At 34.6% G+C, this 17,136-nt stretch overlaps 1 protein-coding gene across 3 annotated transcripts in view; it reads left to right on the top strand.

Annotated features, from left to right (window-relative positions):
- The window catches only part of WASL (WASP like actin nucleation promoting factor), a 63,460-nt gene that overhangs the window by 32,787 nt on the left and 13,537 nt on the right, over window positions 1-17,136 (top strand). For 2 of the 3 annotated variants that reach the window (XM_081038139.1, XM_081038141.1), the window contains exons 4-8: window positions 766-862; window positions 4,237-4,260; window positions 10,841-11,009; window positions 12,713-12,755; window positions 13,796-13,949. In XM_081038139.1, the coding sequence (XP_080894265.1) occupies window positions 766-862; window positions 4,237-4,260; window positions 10,841-11,009; window positions 12,713-12,755; window positions 13,796-13,949 (487 nt within the window). The remainder of the gene's footprint in view (window positions 1-765; window positions 863-4,236; window positions 4,261-10,840; window positions 11,010-12,712; window positions 12,756-13,795; window positions 13,950-17,136) is intronic. The other variant, XM_081038140.1, reaches the window with a different exon arrangement.

The raw sequence follows: 17,136 nt of genomic DNA, 5'->3' as shown, positions 1-17,136 counted from the left end.
AATGGGGGGAAACAGAATTTTAAACATGTTGCATATACTTAGGGAAAATGTTAGAAAGATTTCGGTACCATATTCTTGCAGGGATTGAGTGACAGGATTACGGGTGAGTTTAATTTTCTTTGTTTTTATATTTGTATTTCCTAAATTTTCTACAGTGGAAAAAAGGTTGGATTAGATAATACATCCATATTTTCAGACAGTATTTTCTTCTCTGAAATGTGAAAACATTTTTCTTGATAGGATATATATATATGTATATATATATGTACATATTTTAAAGTATGCATTAAATGCCATATAATGCCAGTATGTTTCCATATTCTTAATAATTTATCTGAATTAAGGTTATAATTTAAATAATACCTGTAATTAAGCTGTGAAATAAAACCGTAAACTAGTAAAGATAGAGCTGACCTGCATTTTACCAACTTTTCTGTTGTTTATCTTTTCTAAGCTAAATTATTTACAGAGCTCTATTGAAGGATCAGATTCAATTTGCTACTTTGTTTTTTTGTTAAAGTATTCAATTTAATATTTGAGTGTCTACTGTGTTGGGTAACTTTTCTAATAGTAGTCTTTTGTTTTCCCTTTTTACCTTTTGCCTTCTTAAGTTATTCAGGTCATAAAGCAAGTTCTTGTCTACTAATAAAGTCAAGCTCTCCTTCTTCATAGATGTACTTCTGTTGGTTATCAACTTTTTCATTATATAAAGTAAAGCTAAATTTGTGTTTTTATTGTTTGCCTTTACTGATGAAAATGTTGCAGACTTGTCAAGTTGCTCTTAATTTTGCCAATGAAGAAGAAGCAAAAAAATTCCGTAAAGCAGTTACAGACTTGTTGGGCCGGCGACAAAGGAAATCTGGTAAGCTTTTTTTAATAATTCTTTTAAACAGGAGCTGGCGAGCTATAGCTTATCAGACATATCTGGCCCACTGCCTATTTTTGTAAATTAGGTTTTATTGAAACACAGCTATGCTCATTGGGTTACATATTGTCTATGACTGCTTTATTGCCGCAACACAGTTGGATAGTTGTGACACAGACTGTATGGCACAAAAAGTCTGAAATATTTATCATCTGGCCCTTTGCCAAACAAAAACAATAAAGGAGAAAGAGAGAGGTTGCTAATCTTTACCTTAAAAGAAGTAGTATCTATTGAGAACCAATTTTTTTCAGATTTACTAAAGAACTCACTCTAATAACCTTTTTTTGTTAATATCCCATACATACTGATTCAAATTTGCGTTTTTATGGAATTGTTCATGACTTATCTTTTTAAAAGTGTTTTGTACTTTGTGAAAAAATATTTTAGGCAAGTCTAGAAGCAAATAAACCAGGTTGCAAATAAGTTCTGTAAACATACCTTATTGCTGTTTTGTCCCTAATGTTGTAAATTATGAAGCCAAAAGGAACTCAGTTTCATGTATGAGACTCTAATGCACATAAAACAATTAGAGAACGATGCGTCGCAGTACAGAACTATTTGACAACAGCGTGCGGACCTTTCTGTTGTAAAGTAGGAGAAGGGGTGATTAAGAAGAGACCATCTTCCAAATCATCTTCTTAAGCAGATCAGTTTTAGGAGAAATAACATATGGGAGCTGAGGGGAGCACATAAACTCCCTTAAAACCAGCGATGGCCGCTTACTCCTTGGAAAGTCTTCCTGTCCATCCAGGGGTACATGCCCTCCCAGTTTGAAGATCACTGTATTAAGATTGTGTTTTACCAATAAGGGAATAAGCCATGAAAGGGAAGAGACTAGATCCAGAAAACAGGAATGTAAAAGCATGTATTCCATTTTATGTGTTTATTTCATCTTACATCTTTATTGTTATTTTAGTGGGTTCCAAGAGGCAGGTGAAGCAAAACTGAAAATAAAATGAACTAAGTTGTTCCCTCAGTTATTATATCCCACTTGATGTAATGAGTGAATAGGAGAATTATTAGGGGCCTGTTTTTGTTTGTTTGTGTGTTTTTTTACTTCTTTTTGGGGATTCCATGCTAGGAAAGGATATACTGCTGTGGAATAATTTATGATTCAGTGTCTATCTATTTCAACGACACGGACTGGTGCTAGACTAGGGGTTCCCTGGGGATTTTTTTGGCCAAAATAAGTGACATTTTCATTATTAAAAAAGAGTAAAACGTACTTCGTAAAATGTAGAATTGACTTTGAAATTGGTAGGTCCTTTAGTCTTTCACCTGGTACAGGAATTCTGTTTTACATGGTTCCCAAGCTTTTTACACATGGTGTTTCAAAAGCCGAAAGATCACAACATTAGGGAGGCAGCTGATTCATCACTGGGTAGCTCTTGGTAATCAACCTCCACCCTCGCCTCTCTTGAACTTAGGTGCACGGAGTCCAACTTTTGGAGCAACAAAGAATTAGAATTAATCTGTTTTATTTTCCTCCCAGTAGCCATTTACTGTTGGAATCCATTTTTATGTACTTCTTTAGTCTCACCGGTTCCGGTTTCTTATTCTTCAAATGATGTAATTTATAAACTCACCATCCTGCATACACTGCTCTGAATCCAGTATAGAAATTTATGTCTTATGCAGATGGTCCAGATTTGAAGAAATGGTCCAGCTTCAAATATGTGTACAGTTTTGAACACAAAAGTAGTCTGATGAGTACCGTAATAGTAAAATGTCCCTTGATTCCATTAAACACTGGTCTGCTGATGTTTCTAGCAAATGTCTCACACAGTTAGCTCCCCCATTCTTTGTTCAACCATACCCTCCCTTTTTTCCCATGAGTGCCTCTCAGACCAGGGTAGTGTCATTTGCTTTTTAGAACTCACACTCTGAACTTGCTATTTATCCCAATATAGTTCCATATGTGTGTCATCACCAATTTAAGAAGTCTTTTCCTTGCTGGATGCAGAGATAACATCATATTGGACATTGGTGATTGACGTTCAGTGACATAGATAGGACTTGATTACTTCGAATGTTTCAGAAAGTAACTTCATCAAACCACCAGATGGAGTAATACATTTATATTAACCATTGCCTAGATTTTTCACTTTTGTCTTCTGATTAAATCCTATCAATTTTAGTTTATGGCTGTTTATAATCTAATTATTTTATGATAACTTCATTTATGTGTATTTCTCTTATAATTTTGGAACATTTTGTATTAGGAAGTCTGTGGAAATTAACATTTGTTTAAAATTCTTCAACCACTTTTGAACTTTCTTAAAGCCAAAATTGTGTCAAACCTGATATGTAAGAGTGTGAATGCAAAGGATTGATAGAAGTTCTCCTGGCGTTACTCCTGCCTAATTAGCTATAGCTTTGCAGGATTTTTTTGATCTGCGCTAGTGCTCAGACATCTGGGTATTTTCATTATCTTTGTGCTTTCATTCAGTCCTGTAGCTTTGAATACTCTGTATACCGATGGCTCCCAAAGTTCCATCTCCACTCCTGACCTCTCCCCGACCTTCAGACTTGTCTGCCTTAGCTGGGAATCAGATTCGCCCTCAGACTTGGCATGTCTGAGGAGAACACTTGATCTATGTTCCCCAGTCCCACTCAGACCTGTTCCTACTCCTTGCCTGCTTTTCCCCATCTCAGTCACAGGCATTGATTCCACCTCGTCACTGGCTCACCGTGGTCCCACATGAGTCCTGTCAGTGAGTTACATTGGCTTCACCTTCAAAAACATGTCTTGGATCTGTTTCTCACCACCTCTGCTGCTAACACCCTGATTCAAGCCACCGTCATCTGTCATCTGGACGACCCTAACTCCCTGACTAGTCTCCTGCTGCCACTCTATGCCTCCTACTATCTTTTTTTCCACATAGTTGTCAGAGTGAACTTGTCAAAACATAGTTTAGATCATGCCACTTGCCCTCGTCAGAACCCTGTGGGAGCTTCCTATTTATACACAGAATACAGTCTGTGTTCCATAACCATGGCCTGTGGGCCCTACATGATCAGTGCATCTCTCCTTCTGACTTACCTCCTGCCACGCTTCCTTTCTCTCACTCTAGTCCAGTCTTCATGATGTTCCTTCACGCTGTTCTGTGCTTGTCCTTAGGGCCTTTGAATCTGTTGTTCTTTCACTTCATTCAGATGTCTGTTCAAATGTCAGTTCCTCAGAGAAACCTTCCTTCACTACCTTTTTACATCAACTTAGGGATAAGACAGAGTTTAGGTAAATAAATTTTTTATGTTTATGTTTGTATTACATATGTCTAATAGTATTCTTTTAATTTATTTTCTAACAGAGAAAAGACGAGACCCCCCAAATGGTAAGCTCTTTGATAATTGTTGATCAAAAAGATCTTAAATTATAGTTTAATCCTTGTGGAAACATGTATCATACATTAATACCGAATACTTGACATCTGTGATCAAATACTGTCGTTTATTATGTTCTCATTTTAAAGTAACAGATGATGGATGTCACTTGGAAGTGTACTGTTTGGCGATTTTCTAGGAGGAAGGGAGACTACGTAGGGGAAAGTCACTGTTCTTAGATCTTAATTCTGTATTCACGATTGATTAAGTTTAGAAACTTTACAATCTCGTTTTCTTAAAGGCAGTATCTTCTTAAAGGCAGTACATTTTGCCTAGCATATCTGTTCATTTCCTGCTTTAGATTTATCTTTTTGTCTTATTTCAAAATATTATTTCATGGTAGTAATATGAAACTAGCCCCTTTCAGAATGAGCAGTTACTATGATGGAATTTTTAGAACTAATGACAGCTATACATAACCCTCCTTAATTTGATAATGAACTCTTGAAGTATTATGAATTCATTTACTTAAAAAAATATTGTATACTGAAAGTAACACCAAGATATAAAGGACAAAGTCCCGACATCCACACAGAGACTCTCATCCTGGACTCCATAAGCTCACCCTGAAATCGGGTGCTAAATTTTATAAGTGTATGTATTTTTCCTTTGGGGAGAGAGAATGTGGCTTTCATCACATTTAAATGGGATCCCTGACCCTCTGAAGGTAAGTAACTATTGCCCCAGGAGACTTCATTATAATGGGGAATTGGCTGCTGCTTTCTAAAAGCATTTCAGATCCTCTCATCAGAATTTAGAATAATTATCCAGGGAAACACTTAATATAGAGCTGTTAATATATAATAACTGTTGGTGATTCTTGGAGGTTGTTTCTTTTAAACAGCTATGTTGCCTTATGATGTTATCCTTAAATTTGTTTTCCTGCATAAAAACGTGTATTCAATTTTGGATTATTTGCCTTATAATTTTTTTAAAATTTCTGACTACCTTCGGTAGTGCTTACCATGTGCTAAGTACTGCATACGTTGACTTTCTGTTTTAGAGGGAGATTTTAATAGTAACTTTATAGGGCCGCTGTGGAGATGAAATGAAGTACTCATAGCTCTTCATAAATATTAGTTACCATGACGACAATGACAGCGATCATAATAGCAGTTACTATTTAGTGATCATTTACAGCCTGCCAGGCACTGTTCAGGGACCGAATGAAGTGGCTCCAAATATCCTCATTTTATAGATGAGCAAACTGGGGCACAGATATGGTCACTGTCATGTTACAAGTAAGAGGATTCAGTCTCAAGTGATACAACTCCAGAGTCTAGTCCCTTAACCACTGTGCTACGTGAAGTTGATTTTCAGAGAGAAACTGAGACCTAGAGAGAGTAAATGCCTCCATTTACGCAGCTAGTGTGTGACAGGCAAAGGAAGAAGCAGCTGAGTCAGAAATCATTCATCTGTGAACCTTTAAAGCAGTGTTATAATTCTTTTTCCTTGATGTGTGCTCAGTATTTTTATCTCTTTTTGAGCTTTTAAATTACTTTGCTTTCTGTGAACGGATATTGAGTACCAGTGAGGAAGGCTTCCTAGTGATGACACCGTTTGGAGAAAGGAATCTGAGTTTTTAAAGGGTAGATGCTGTACAAATAGTATAGTTAAGGTGAAGGATAGAAAAACTTGATGGTCTTTTAAAAATCTAGTATTTTCAATGTACATCAAATGTATTTCGGAAGAGATATTCAATCCATGAATAGATAGAATTTGGATATTCTTCTTTATACGACCGTGATGTCTTATAATTTTATTACCCTTATTACTAAGAGAGATACTCATAATTAATGCAGTGTCTTTCTCTACATGAGATTGATCCTAAAGATTTTAAATCTTTAAATCTATAGTTTTCACCCTTCAGTGCAGTGGTCCCAAACTTTTTTTCTTAACATAAATGGAGAATTTTGAAAAATACCGTTAAAAGGCCGAGTTACACAGCATGTATTGCCAACATTTGTACTTATTTATTTATAAGATATACATATAATATGGCATTAATGTGTTATTACATTAACAATAAAGAATGAAATAATTATTACTAGAAGTTTTACTATTTTTACCTGCAGCCAGTTGTCTTGTTCCCCCTCTTGTGGGGAGGCCCCTGCTGTGGAAGCATTGTATTACTTTTCTGTGTTTGAGGCACAACCACTAGGTGGCAGTGGACATCTTCCCCACCTGCCAGTGTCCACGCCGGGCGCTTTGTTTCAGATCCTCATTTAGATTACCAGTTGGACAGACCTCTTCAAATTGTAACTGTTACAAAGACATTTTATGTAGAAGTAACATATTCCTGATATGCAATTCAGCGTCTTCCTCACTGACTCCTAATCTGTACGTCTTTTTTCTTTATTGATCAGTCTCACCTTTTAGCTTAGACGCTTTCCAATGATTTGTTCTCAGCTTCATGACTGCTTGACATCAGAGGCCTCTGGGCCACCTGTCTCTCAACTATTTTACCTTGGTGAGAGTTCTCTGCTTTTTATGTAATTAAGGGGAAGACTTTAGTTTGTTCTTTTAGTTTTCAAATGAACTAGAAATGCTATTCAATGAGAATGTTAAAAAAAACAACAACACCTTTCTGTGACAGTTGTCCTTAATCAGAAGAAGGTAATTTGTCATTTGACTGTTTTTTGGATTTGTTGTTTTTTGGGGGTTTTTTTTGAGAAAGAAAAAGGAAGGGAAACAGACTCCTCCACTACATATTAGTACATATTCTTAGATGAGTGTAATTTCATAAATGGAATAATTAAACTTTATTAGGAATGATTCAAGAGTATTTCTGTTACCAGATCTTCCATAAACTTTATGAAAAAATGACCCTGCCTTATACAGGTTATCACTAAGTGTGTCATTTTTTTGAAACAAATAATTTAATTGGGCTTTAGAACACCAATTTCTACTTATTTCCTAACACCTTCAAACTCTACAGTAAATGGCTATTGTCAACCCAAATAACAAAGTACCTCATGTCTTTGATGTATAGAAACGCTTTTTTCTAAATTTTGAAAAGTATTAGTAAATATTTAATTGAATGATGAACTGTTGGACTACAGACTGAGAAACTGATAAAGACGTAGCGTGGTGACATTTGTCTGCTTAGCATTACCAGTAACTTGTGGTTTGACTTTTGTGTGGACGGTGTAAGAGTTAATGGAAAGCGTAGTGGTCTGGGCATCAAGATAGCAGAGCTCACCTTTGCCTTTGTCACTAAGTGTGTGACTTCACACAGGTCACCTGACACTGCTTGCCCTTACTTTTCATCTATAAAATAAAACATTTAGAAAAACTCTTTAATGTCCCAGCCATAGTAATTTTCTATACATCTCTTTCATCTGGATTTTCTTAGATAGATTTCAGTAATGTTTTAAAAAGAGTACTAATGTAATTCATGTGTAATGCCAAGGCTTCATAAACTGCATGACAGAGGTGTAACAATATATCGATAACCTGATTTGGTGGGGGGGGGAACACAGTCTGACTGCAGTTTGAGTGAAACTTTGTCATTCATTCCACGTACCACTGATATTTTGTATCTGTCCTCTTCATGCTTGAACTTTCTTCAGAGATGACTGTTCTCTAGTGAGTGATGAATCGGACTTACGAGAACCTTTCCCAGAAAAGAATTTAATAGCTTGGATAATTTAAACTATTAAACTTTATCCAATTCTATTACCATTTAGAATATCCATAGTATAATAGATTGCTTTTATATAAGCTAAAGCAGTGTAAAAATTTTTTTCTTAAAATCTAATTATAGTTGACCCTTGAATAACATGGTTTGAACCATGCAGGTCTACTTATACAAGGATTTTTTTCAATTAATACATACAGTACTATAAATCTATTTTCTCTTATGATTTTCATGATGACATTTTCTCTTCTCTAGCTTACTTTCTTGTAAGAATTCAGTATATAATATATATAATATACAAAATATGTGTTAATTGACAGTTTATGTTATCGGTAAGGCTTCCAGTCAACAGTCGGCTATTAGTAGTTAGGTTTTGGGGGAGTCAGAAGTTATACCTGCATTTGCAACTGCACAGGGGGTGGGGAGGTGTCAGTGTTCCTAACCCCGTGGCGTTTAAGGGTCAAGTCAACTGTATAGTTGTTAATTTTGTTTTTTTTTCATGGTGAATCTGGTTGTTTTTTTATAGTTGCTATATGAACACCTATTTTAGGAAGGATGGTATGTGTAAAAAGAGTGCCTAACTCTGGTACTGCTGAGTATAAAATTAACAGACTAGATAGTAATTTGCAGCATCTTATTGTGTTGCCAATACTCGTTGGTAAAGGTAAATTATAAGAAGGAAAGCAGAACAGGGAGAATGAGAAGTAAAATCGGATTACTAGGTAAGTCTACAAAGGTATGAGAATGACCTCAATTCAACCATTGAATTCTGGATATTCCATGTCCCCTTATTTTGTGAAGCTACAGCAAACACTGAAATCTGATATCTGAACAACTTTGAAAATCCAGGCTTTTATCTACCATTTAATAAGCCTTCTGTATTGTTTAACCTTTAATTCTTGATCCAATTATTTTCAGATTGTTCTTTCACGCTGAATTATCTTTTAATGATTTTATCCATATTATTCACTAGCTTCCATTTTTTCCAAGAATTTATTTCTTGCCAACATGAGCAACTTCTCATGGAATTTTGTATGGAATTATAAGTAGAACTTGTAAACATTTACATACTATACTTACATATGTAAGTAGACTTTGAATACTGAAGGAGAATAGCCGAATGTTGGTGATAATTAAACATTTTTCCTAAATTGTTTACTTCTTTGATAACATGGCAGATGGTTTTCATAATTTTATTTTAGCTCTAGTTCATCTTTAAATAGTAGAGTTGGGAGAGAGAAAATAGGTTATATATAATTTACCCATGTAGATAAATATTTTTCTTTCAGATAACTTGAATACGATACCTTTGAGGTTTTCAACACAATTAAAGAATTACTGTCAAATAGGCATTTAGTGATTACCAAATATATGTTAGCCTATACTTTCTTGGGATTGCTATTTGCCATTCTGATTGTGGGGGTCCCCAGGACCACCTCCATAGTTGGTTATCTGCGGAAGGACTCACAGAACCTAGTATGTAGTAGTGCTCAGGGCGAAGGTGTGTCACAGTGAAAAGCTACAAAACAGTCAGCGGTGGGGAAGACACATACGGTTAATGCTGACGAAAACCACACAAGGGTGCTCTCCCATTGGAGTCACATATACTTAAATTCTCTCCTAATGAATTGGGACAGCACTTGTGAAATGTTGTCTCAAGGAGAAGCTCAGTGTATTGTTTAAAGCCCAGGGTTTCTTGGTGGCTAGTCACAAAGATATCCTCTGCCTAGCACAAACTCTAAGATTCTAAACTCCCAGAAGGAAAGCAGCTGTTAAGCGTAAATCGCATTGTTACCATAAACAGTGTAGAAACAGAGAGCCCATGTTATCAGGGAATAATGAGAAGAAGCCTCTTGAAATCCTAGTTCCCAGATGCCGGCTCGGGGTCGACTCTGCAAGCGGTTTTGTCTACATAGCACCTTCAGCCCTGCTGTGTTAACTGTTTTTTTCTGCATGGTGGTGATTGCGTTTTATACAATGTTTTGGACATTGTCATTAATGTATCGTCTCAGAGGAATTTGGTCTGATAGGAGGTTTTATCGGAGAATTATATATTAAAATGGAACCTCTGAGGAACATGTGTTGCCATTTAGGTAACTTTATAAGGAATTTTTAAGTTGAATACATTTTATTCAGAATCTCATGCTTTTAAGACCAAGAATATTTTTGTGAATTATAAAACAGGTGTAACTCCTAGAGATGTTATTAATAATATCCGAAGGTGCCTGAGATGTTTTTACTGTTGATCGTTGTAGAAGATAAACATTTTGATTTTGGTGTTTTTTTTTCATCTTAAGTTTTTGAGCTGTATACTTCTGATTGCCAAAATGTATGTATACTGGTAGGGAAAATATTACTGGACTTACATATGGCAGTTTTGGGGAAAAATAGCAGTAATAATTGCATTAGTACGTTTTTTCTAATGAACTACTAGTTGAAGCAAAGAGGTAAGACTAGATTGCTTTGTTAGATTTAAAACAAAGTAAATGGCTCTTTTCATTTACTATTCTTGTTACGTAATATACACCACTTTTCCAATGAGTAATGTGTTGGATGTGAGGCTGTTACAGTTAAAATTTAAGGGTTCAGACCAAATCAATTTAAACTCTTGTTGAAAATTTATATTCCTAATGATGTGTAATGTTATAAAAATACCAAGTTTTCTTTGAAATAATGTGCTAATGTGTTTAAGAATTTATTATAGATTTTTAAAGTTTAGGCAGTACTTTATCCATTATTTAAGAAAATTAACCCGCACACTTAAAATTTAAATAATTTATAGTAACAAAGTGGTCTTACTTCAAGAAAAGATATTTAAATTATGAATTATGATTGTGATAATTGTTACCTTAAATTATATCCTTTTCATATTATTTTAACTTAATTTGCAGGTCCTAACCTACCTATGGCAACAGTTGACATAAAAAATCCAGAAATCACAACAAATAGATTTTATGGTCCACAAGTCAACAACATGTCCCATACCAAAGAAAAGAAAAAAGGAAAAGCTAAAAAGAAGAGATTAACCAAGGCAGATATTGGAACACCAAGCAATTTCCAGTAAGACAATTCTTTTGTTATTTTTATTTTAACTTTTGATTTATTCATTGCAACTCTTGGTTTTTAATTTGTTAGAAAATTTTGTTTTCTTTTCAGTAGGACCCTTATATTTATCACTTGCTTAACTTTTTAGCTATAGCTTTTGTTGGAGTTTTTTTAGAGCTATTGCTCAGTGGAGTTTCTGTGCATCTTACAGTTTATTTACTTTTCCACTCATTAGAAAAGAAAAACTAGATAAAGTTTCTTTTCTTTACTAACTGTTGGACATAAAAATTATTTCTCACTTTATTAAAAAATGGTATTTAGAAATTGCCTTGAGGCATTGTTCTAGTCTGTTCAGACTGCTGTTATAGAAGACCGTGGACTGGGCGGCTTATAAACAACAGAAATGTATTTCTCCAAGTTCTGGAGGCTGGGAAAGTCCAAAGTCTAGGCACTGGCAAGATTTGGTGTCTGGTGAGTTCCCACTTTCTGGTTCATAGACAGCCGTCTTCTTGCCGTGTTTCCACATGTTGGAACAGGTCAAGGGAGCTTTCCAGGGCCTCTTTTTATTTTAGTTTCAGGTGTACAAAACATCGTAATGATTAGACATTTACACACCTTACTAAGTGATAGCCCCCCCAACCCCAGGTCTGCTACCTCCCTGACATCGTACATAGCTGTTACAATACCATTGACTATCTTCCCAATGCTGTGCTTTACATCCCGTGGAAAATAAATAAATAAATAAATAAATATATATATATATATATATATATATATATATATATATATAAAATACGTGTGTGTATAAATATACAATATATATATTTAATTATAGTTGACATTCATTATTCTTCTTCTTCAGCTTCAGGTGTATAGTTCAGGCATCTACACAGTCTATCAAGTGATCCCCCTGATGAGGCCAGTGCCCATCTGACACCTTAGATAATCCTTACAGCATTATTGATGATATTCCCCATACTGTATTTCACATCCCCATGACTGACTATTTTATGACTACCAATTTGAACTTTCTAATTCCTTTAACCTTCTCCCCCCAACGCCCCTCCCATCTAGCAACTGTCAGCTTGTTCTCTGTATCCCTGAGTCTGTTTCCGTTTTTTACTCGTTTGTTCTTTAGATTCCACATGTAAGTGAAATCATATGGTATTTGTCTTTCTCAGTCTCACTTGTTTCCCTTAGCATAATATTCTCTAGGTCCGTCCATGCAGGGGCCTCTTCTTTAAGGGCACTGATCCCATTCATGAGGGATCCACTGGCATGATATAATCACCTCCTAAAACTCTCACCTCTAAATCCATCATGTTGGGGATTAGATTTCAACGTATGAATTTTCGGGGGACATAATCTATATAGCAAGCATCAAACCCTTGTATTTATATGACATATTTCGAGTATTTTCATGTGCATTATTTCACTAGCTCATTATAAAACTCCTATCCTGTCATATATATAGTGCTTGTATTCTTATGCTAGTTTGACGGTTAAGGAAATGAGTGCTCAGAAAGATTGTGCAAAAATGTTAAGACTAGAATCCTGGTCTCTTGAATACTTGTACAGTTTTTCCCTGATTATGGTTATGTCTATGAGAACTATTAAGGTCAAAAATTCATGTATGGATTTGATTTCATATACATCATGTTTTTAATGCCCTCTGTGCATTTTATTTTTCTATTTTTCCCCCCTATCTTCTACTTTAGGCACATTGGACATGTTGGTTGGGATCCAAATACTGGCTTTGATGTAAGTATCTTTTCAAGCCATAAACATTAAACACATGTGGGAATGTTATGGGCTATATTTAGATTTTTTTATTATTTAATTTTTGTGAGTTTTAGTGTTTATTTGAATGAGCTTGTGTTTATGAATTTATACCACTGAGGTTTGAAACCATAGTTTTATTCTATCATGCATGGCTAAGTTTCTAAAGAGAAAGTTTTCGTATGCCTTGGCTTTATGTTCTATGTAAATAAAATCTTTGTGTTTTGAAAGCCAAGAAAATAAATTTTTTTCTGCTAAATGATCATTTCAGGGGAATATATACCAAATTATTAGAAAGTACTGTAACAAAATTCTAAATATACAGTTGTTGAATTACCTAGATCTTTCCATTCTATTTTTGGCAATTTCATCATTCATTAATTTATAGCACTGTGAGCAAGGTAGGTGAAACTGCTGCCAAAAATAAACGTGTTTAACATTTTATCTCTGTTTTGGTTACCTAAGTAATATGTATCTTATACTTGACAGATAATTAGGGTTTGGAAAAATTATTTTGAAAAGAAATATTAGTGACCGAGGTTAAAAATTTTTCTGGTGGTTTTTGTTATAACTACAGTGTTAACTCCACAAACCTTTATTGAGTGCCTTTTTGTGTTGGGCAACGTCCAGGACGCTTTGGGGTTGTAAGGAAGGCCATGCCCTCAAGTTTTCAAATTGATTGAATTGTTTTCTATTTATGGTTATATCTAAATCCTATTTAGGACAAGGTGAAATAGGTGAGCATTAAAAATATCTGAATCAGGAAGGGATAAGAAAAATCTAAATAAGGCGCCTTTTCTTTGAAGGTAGGAACAAAAAAGAGATGACATAAAATATAAAATCTATTCTTTGTTCTTTTTTTCATAAGAAAGTTTATTTGGCATATAAATAATGTAACCATATTAAAAGTTTATACACTTAAAATAATTTTGTAAAGGGCACAGCTGAGAATTCACTTTTATTATGCTCATTTTTAAAACTGGGATAGATTGTATAGTTAGTGGTTATTTCATCTGTTGTAGCTGAATAATTTGGATCCAGAACTGAAGAATCTTTTTGATCTGTGTGGAATCTCAGAGGCACAACTTAAAGACAGAGAAACTTCAAAAGTCATATATGACTTCATTGAAAAAACAGGAGGTGTTGAAGCTGTTAAAAATGAACTACGAAGGCAAGGTAATTTTTATTTCTATGTAGGCATTCTGATCTATTTTTTCTTTTGACTCTTGAGGTCATTTTCATGGAAGACGACTACGTGCATTTATGTGACCCCTTCCTCAATCAGCATGTTTTAGTCTATAGATAACAGGTTTGGCCCAGTATACTATGGTTTACATTTTTGTAGTGTAACTAAAAAACTTGACAAGGTTTTGCATATTACTAAAAAGTCTTATATTAAGTTCATGAAAATCCATATAAAATCTTCTGGCTATTCTATTTTAAAGTAAGAAATTATAGTTGCCTAATATTTTACTTAGTGAATCTTAGAAGTCATTAAAGTTGCTTTTACTTCAATTCAGAAGTAGTAATTTAAATATAATCACTACCTAATTAGGAAAATAAAAGCATTTTCAGAATGTAAATAATGAAAAGATTTCTAGTGTTGTGGTTTTTTTTTAAGTAGAAACTGTTTTTCTTAGGTAAAGTACAAAATTTGTCATCTGGTAACTGAGAGTACAAATAATTTGCAACCTTTTAAGATCAAAGCACCTTATAGTTTAGTTGTATCTTAATAATTATCAGCAAAAAATGCAAGTACCTATCTCTCAATTTTCCAGTATGACAGTCATTTCTTTGACGCCTTATTTATTTGGGACTGCTTTTCTTCTTAGTTTTTGCATATGCGTAACAGACAGCATAGCAAAACAAAAGCTCCAGTTAGTATGCATTCTTCTGAAGAATTTACCTGTCGTTTTAACTTACGTGTTTGACTCACCTGAAGTGTTTTCACTGCTGATGTTCATTCAGTCTCTGATTTGTTCATTCACGCTGATGTTCAGTAAACATTGGTATGCCAGCACTAATCTCTCCTCAGGAGATTAAAACATAAGGGTATGGTTACTGCCCTCAGAAATCATATAGTTTAGTGTGGAAACAGATATGTGAACAAGTATTTGGCCGTAGTTACTGTTGTAGAAGTGCAGTGCTAGTCCCACTGAAACTAGTATGACACTTAATTTGTATTATTTTGTGACAAAATTACATTTCCAAATTCTGTGGCTTGTTAGCAAGACCGTCTTGAGCCCTGTACCGTTGTGAATAATGTAAAAGTCACAGTTCCTGTTAAGTGTACAGATGACGGAAGGTCTTGAGGACCCTTGTGAGCTCCGGGCTCACGTTCTCCACTGCTACCACTCACTCTCCTTCACTGTGCACCACCAAATGGTGCTCAGGCTTTCTCCGAGCTCTCTGAACTCACAGGTGTACGTTCTTCCTGACGTTTATTAGACCATCCATACTACTGCCCTTTCATTTGAATGCGTGTGCCCAAAATTGGCTGTAGTAACTTGATCAGGTTTGTTTTTTAAACTTGATTAGTACTGCTTGTCATTCTGATTTTCAAACATCAAATTAGGCAAGGTCTTTCCTCGACTGAATTACCTAAAACAAACAAAAAAAGACAACAGGCATTAAAAAACATGCTTTGGGAACAAAGTTAATTCTTACCATACTCAGAAACCTAATTTCCAATGTGAAACCTTTTAGACACCAAAGAATGATTTTATAGAAGATAAATTTTATTTAAAGGAAGAGTAAATGTTTTTCCTTGTGTTGAGGAAATATTTTCAAGGCAGAGCATATAATGTGTTCAAAGTATATAAAAAAAAAAAAAACTAGAGGGAGATGTTACGAAGTTGTCCTTAAAATCTGTTTAATGTTTATTAAATCAAACCTCTTGAAACTTATTTTGTAAAATCATGTAATCAGATTTTATAAAGAGTAGGTTTGTGTTTTCCAGTGTATCTTTTTTGTGTGTATGTGCAATTGTCTGAAGTTCGTTAATTCAGAATAATCTGCCCTATAGGTCCACCACAGTGGAGTGGTATGTATGTGGGATGTTACTTGACCCGTGCACTAAATTATGCATGCTGCGATGTGTTTGTTTTTAAAAAATCAAGAGTTCATTTTTCCTGCCTCCAAATCTAACATCCAGTGAGGTTTTGTGCCCTCTATTCAAACTAATGTTTTGGGCAAATAGATGGCCAAAGTACAAAGAAAATTCATTTCTAGATGAGTCAGAGCTCATATTTTGTCTGTAATTTAGATGATTTTATTTAAATTCTGTGGATTTTTAAAAACTCACCTACAGCACCAATGTTGTTTTTATTAAATAATATTTACTTTTAGTGATTGCTTTTCACATTTGGAATTATTTCAATAACCTATATTAAATACACTTACATTTTTACATTAATTAAGGGCAGGGAGGGAGGACTAAACATAAATAAACTCGCACTTAGGTCTATAAATGCCTACTCTGGGAGTCGTTAGTATTCCCATAAATTTTAATTTGTGGCGAATAACATTTTTCTGTTTGCTTTATCATGATGAGAGTGCATGAGAGCAGTTCTTTAATGTTTCCTGAATTTTGAAATACTGTATTTTAAGTATTACATTTTATCATTTTTGTTTATAATTTGATATCAAATACTTAGAGAGTTATCTACCAATTACTCTTAATACTGACCTGAAACTTAATTACTTTTAAATATATCAACTTTTCTCTTTAATGTACCATCAAGACAAGGTTATTTCTATAAGCTTCATTCATTCTTTTTCTTTTTTAACTAAGCTTTGATAGTAAGAACAGTTTTCATTTGTTGTAACTTCTGTTTCATGTTCTTCACTTTCTTTTTAAATCTTAGAAGTACTATTGTGATTCTGATTCTGGTGTTTGTGGTGACCCTTAGAGTTTTGAGCATCTGTAGGCCATCGGACTTTCTCATGGTGATGTGTGGTCCCTACTTACCAGGCCTTTCAGTCCGTGTAAACCTAACTAACATTGTGTCATCTGCCTTTCCTGCTTTCATTCTTCAATTCACATTTTTACATTGGGAGATGGCATGTCTTCTGCATACTTTTCTTTTTATGTAGACGTAATACATACTATGAAAACAGAAACTTGGCAATAGATGTTTTTGTAACGAAAATGTGGAGACATTTCCAGTCACTTTTTCAGGTAATAGAAATGCTACACTTGTGCTATACCCAAAACTGGATGCAGCTGACCATTTATCCATTATACATTAAGGCTCTTCCTTTCCCTGAGCAATGAGGTAGTGTCTGTTTGAATGAGTATTAATTGGACCCCAAATGATTCCGATAAACGTACTTACTGCCAAGTTCAAAGGAACTTTAATTC

This window comes from Rhinolophus hipposideros, assembly GCF_964194185.1.
Source record: "Rhinolophus hipposideros genome assembly, chromosome: 25".
In the NCBI taxonomy this organism is placed as follows: Eukaryota; Metazoa; Chordata; class Mammalia; order Chiroptera; family Rhinolophidae; genus Rhinolophus; species Rhinolophus hipposideros.
This window is presented reverse-complemented; position numbering and strand designations above follow the sequence as displayed.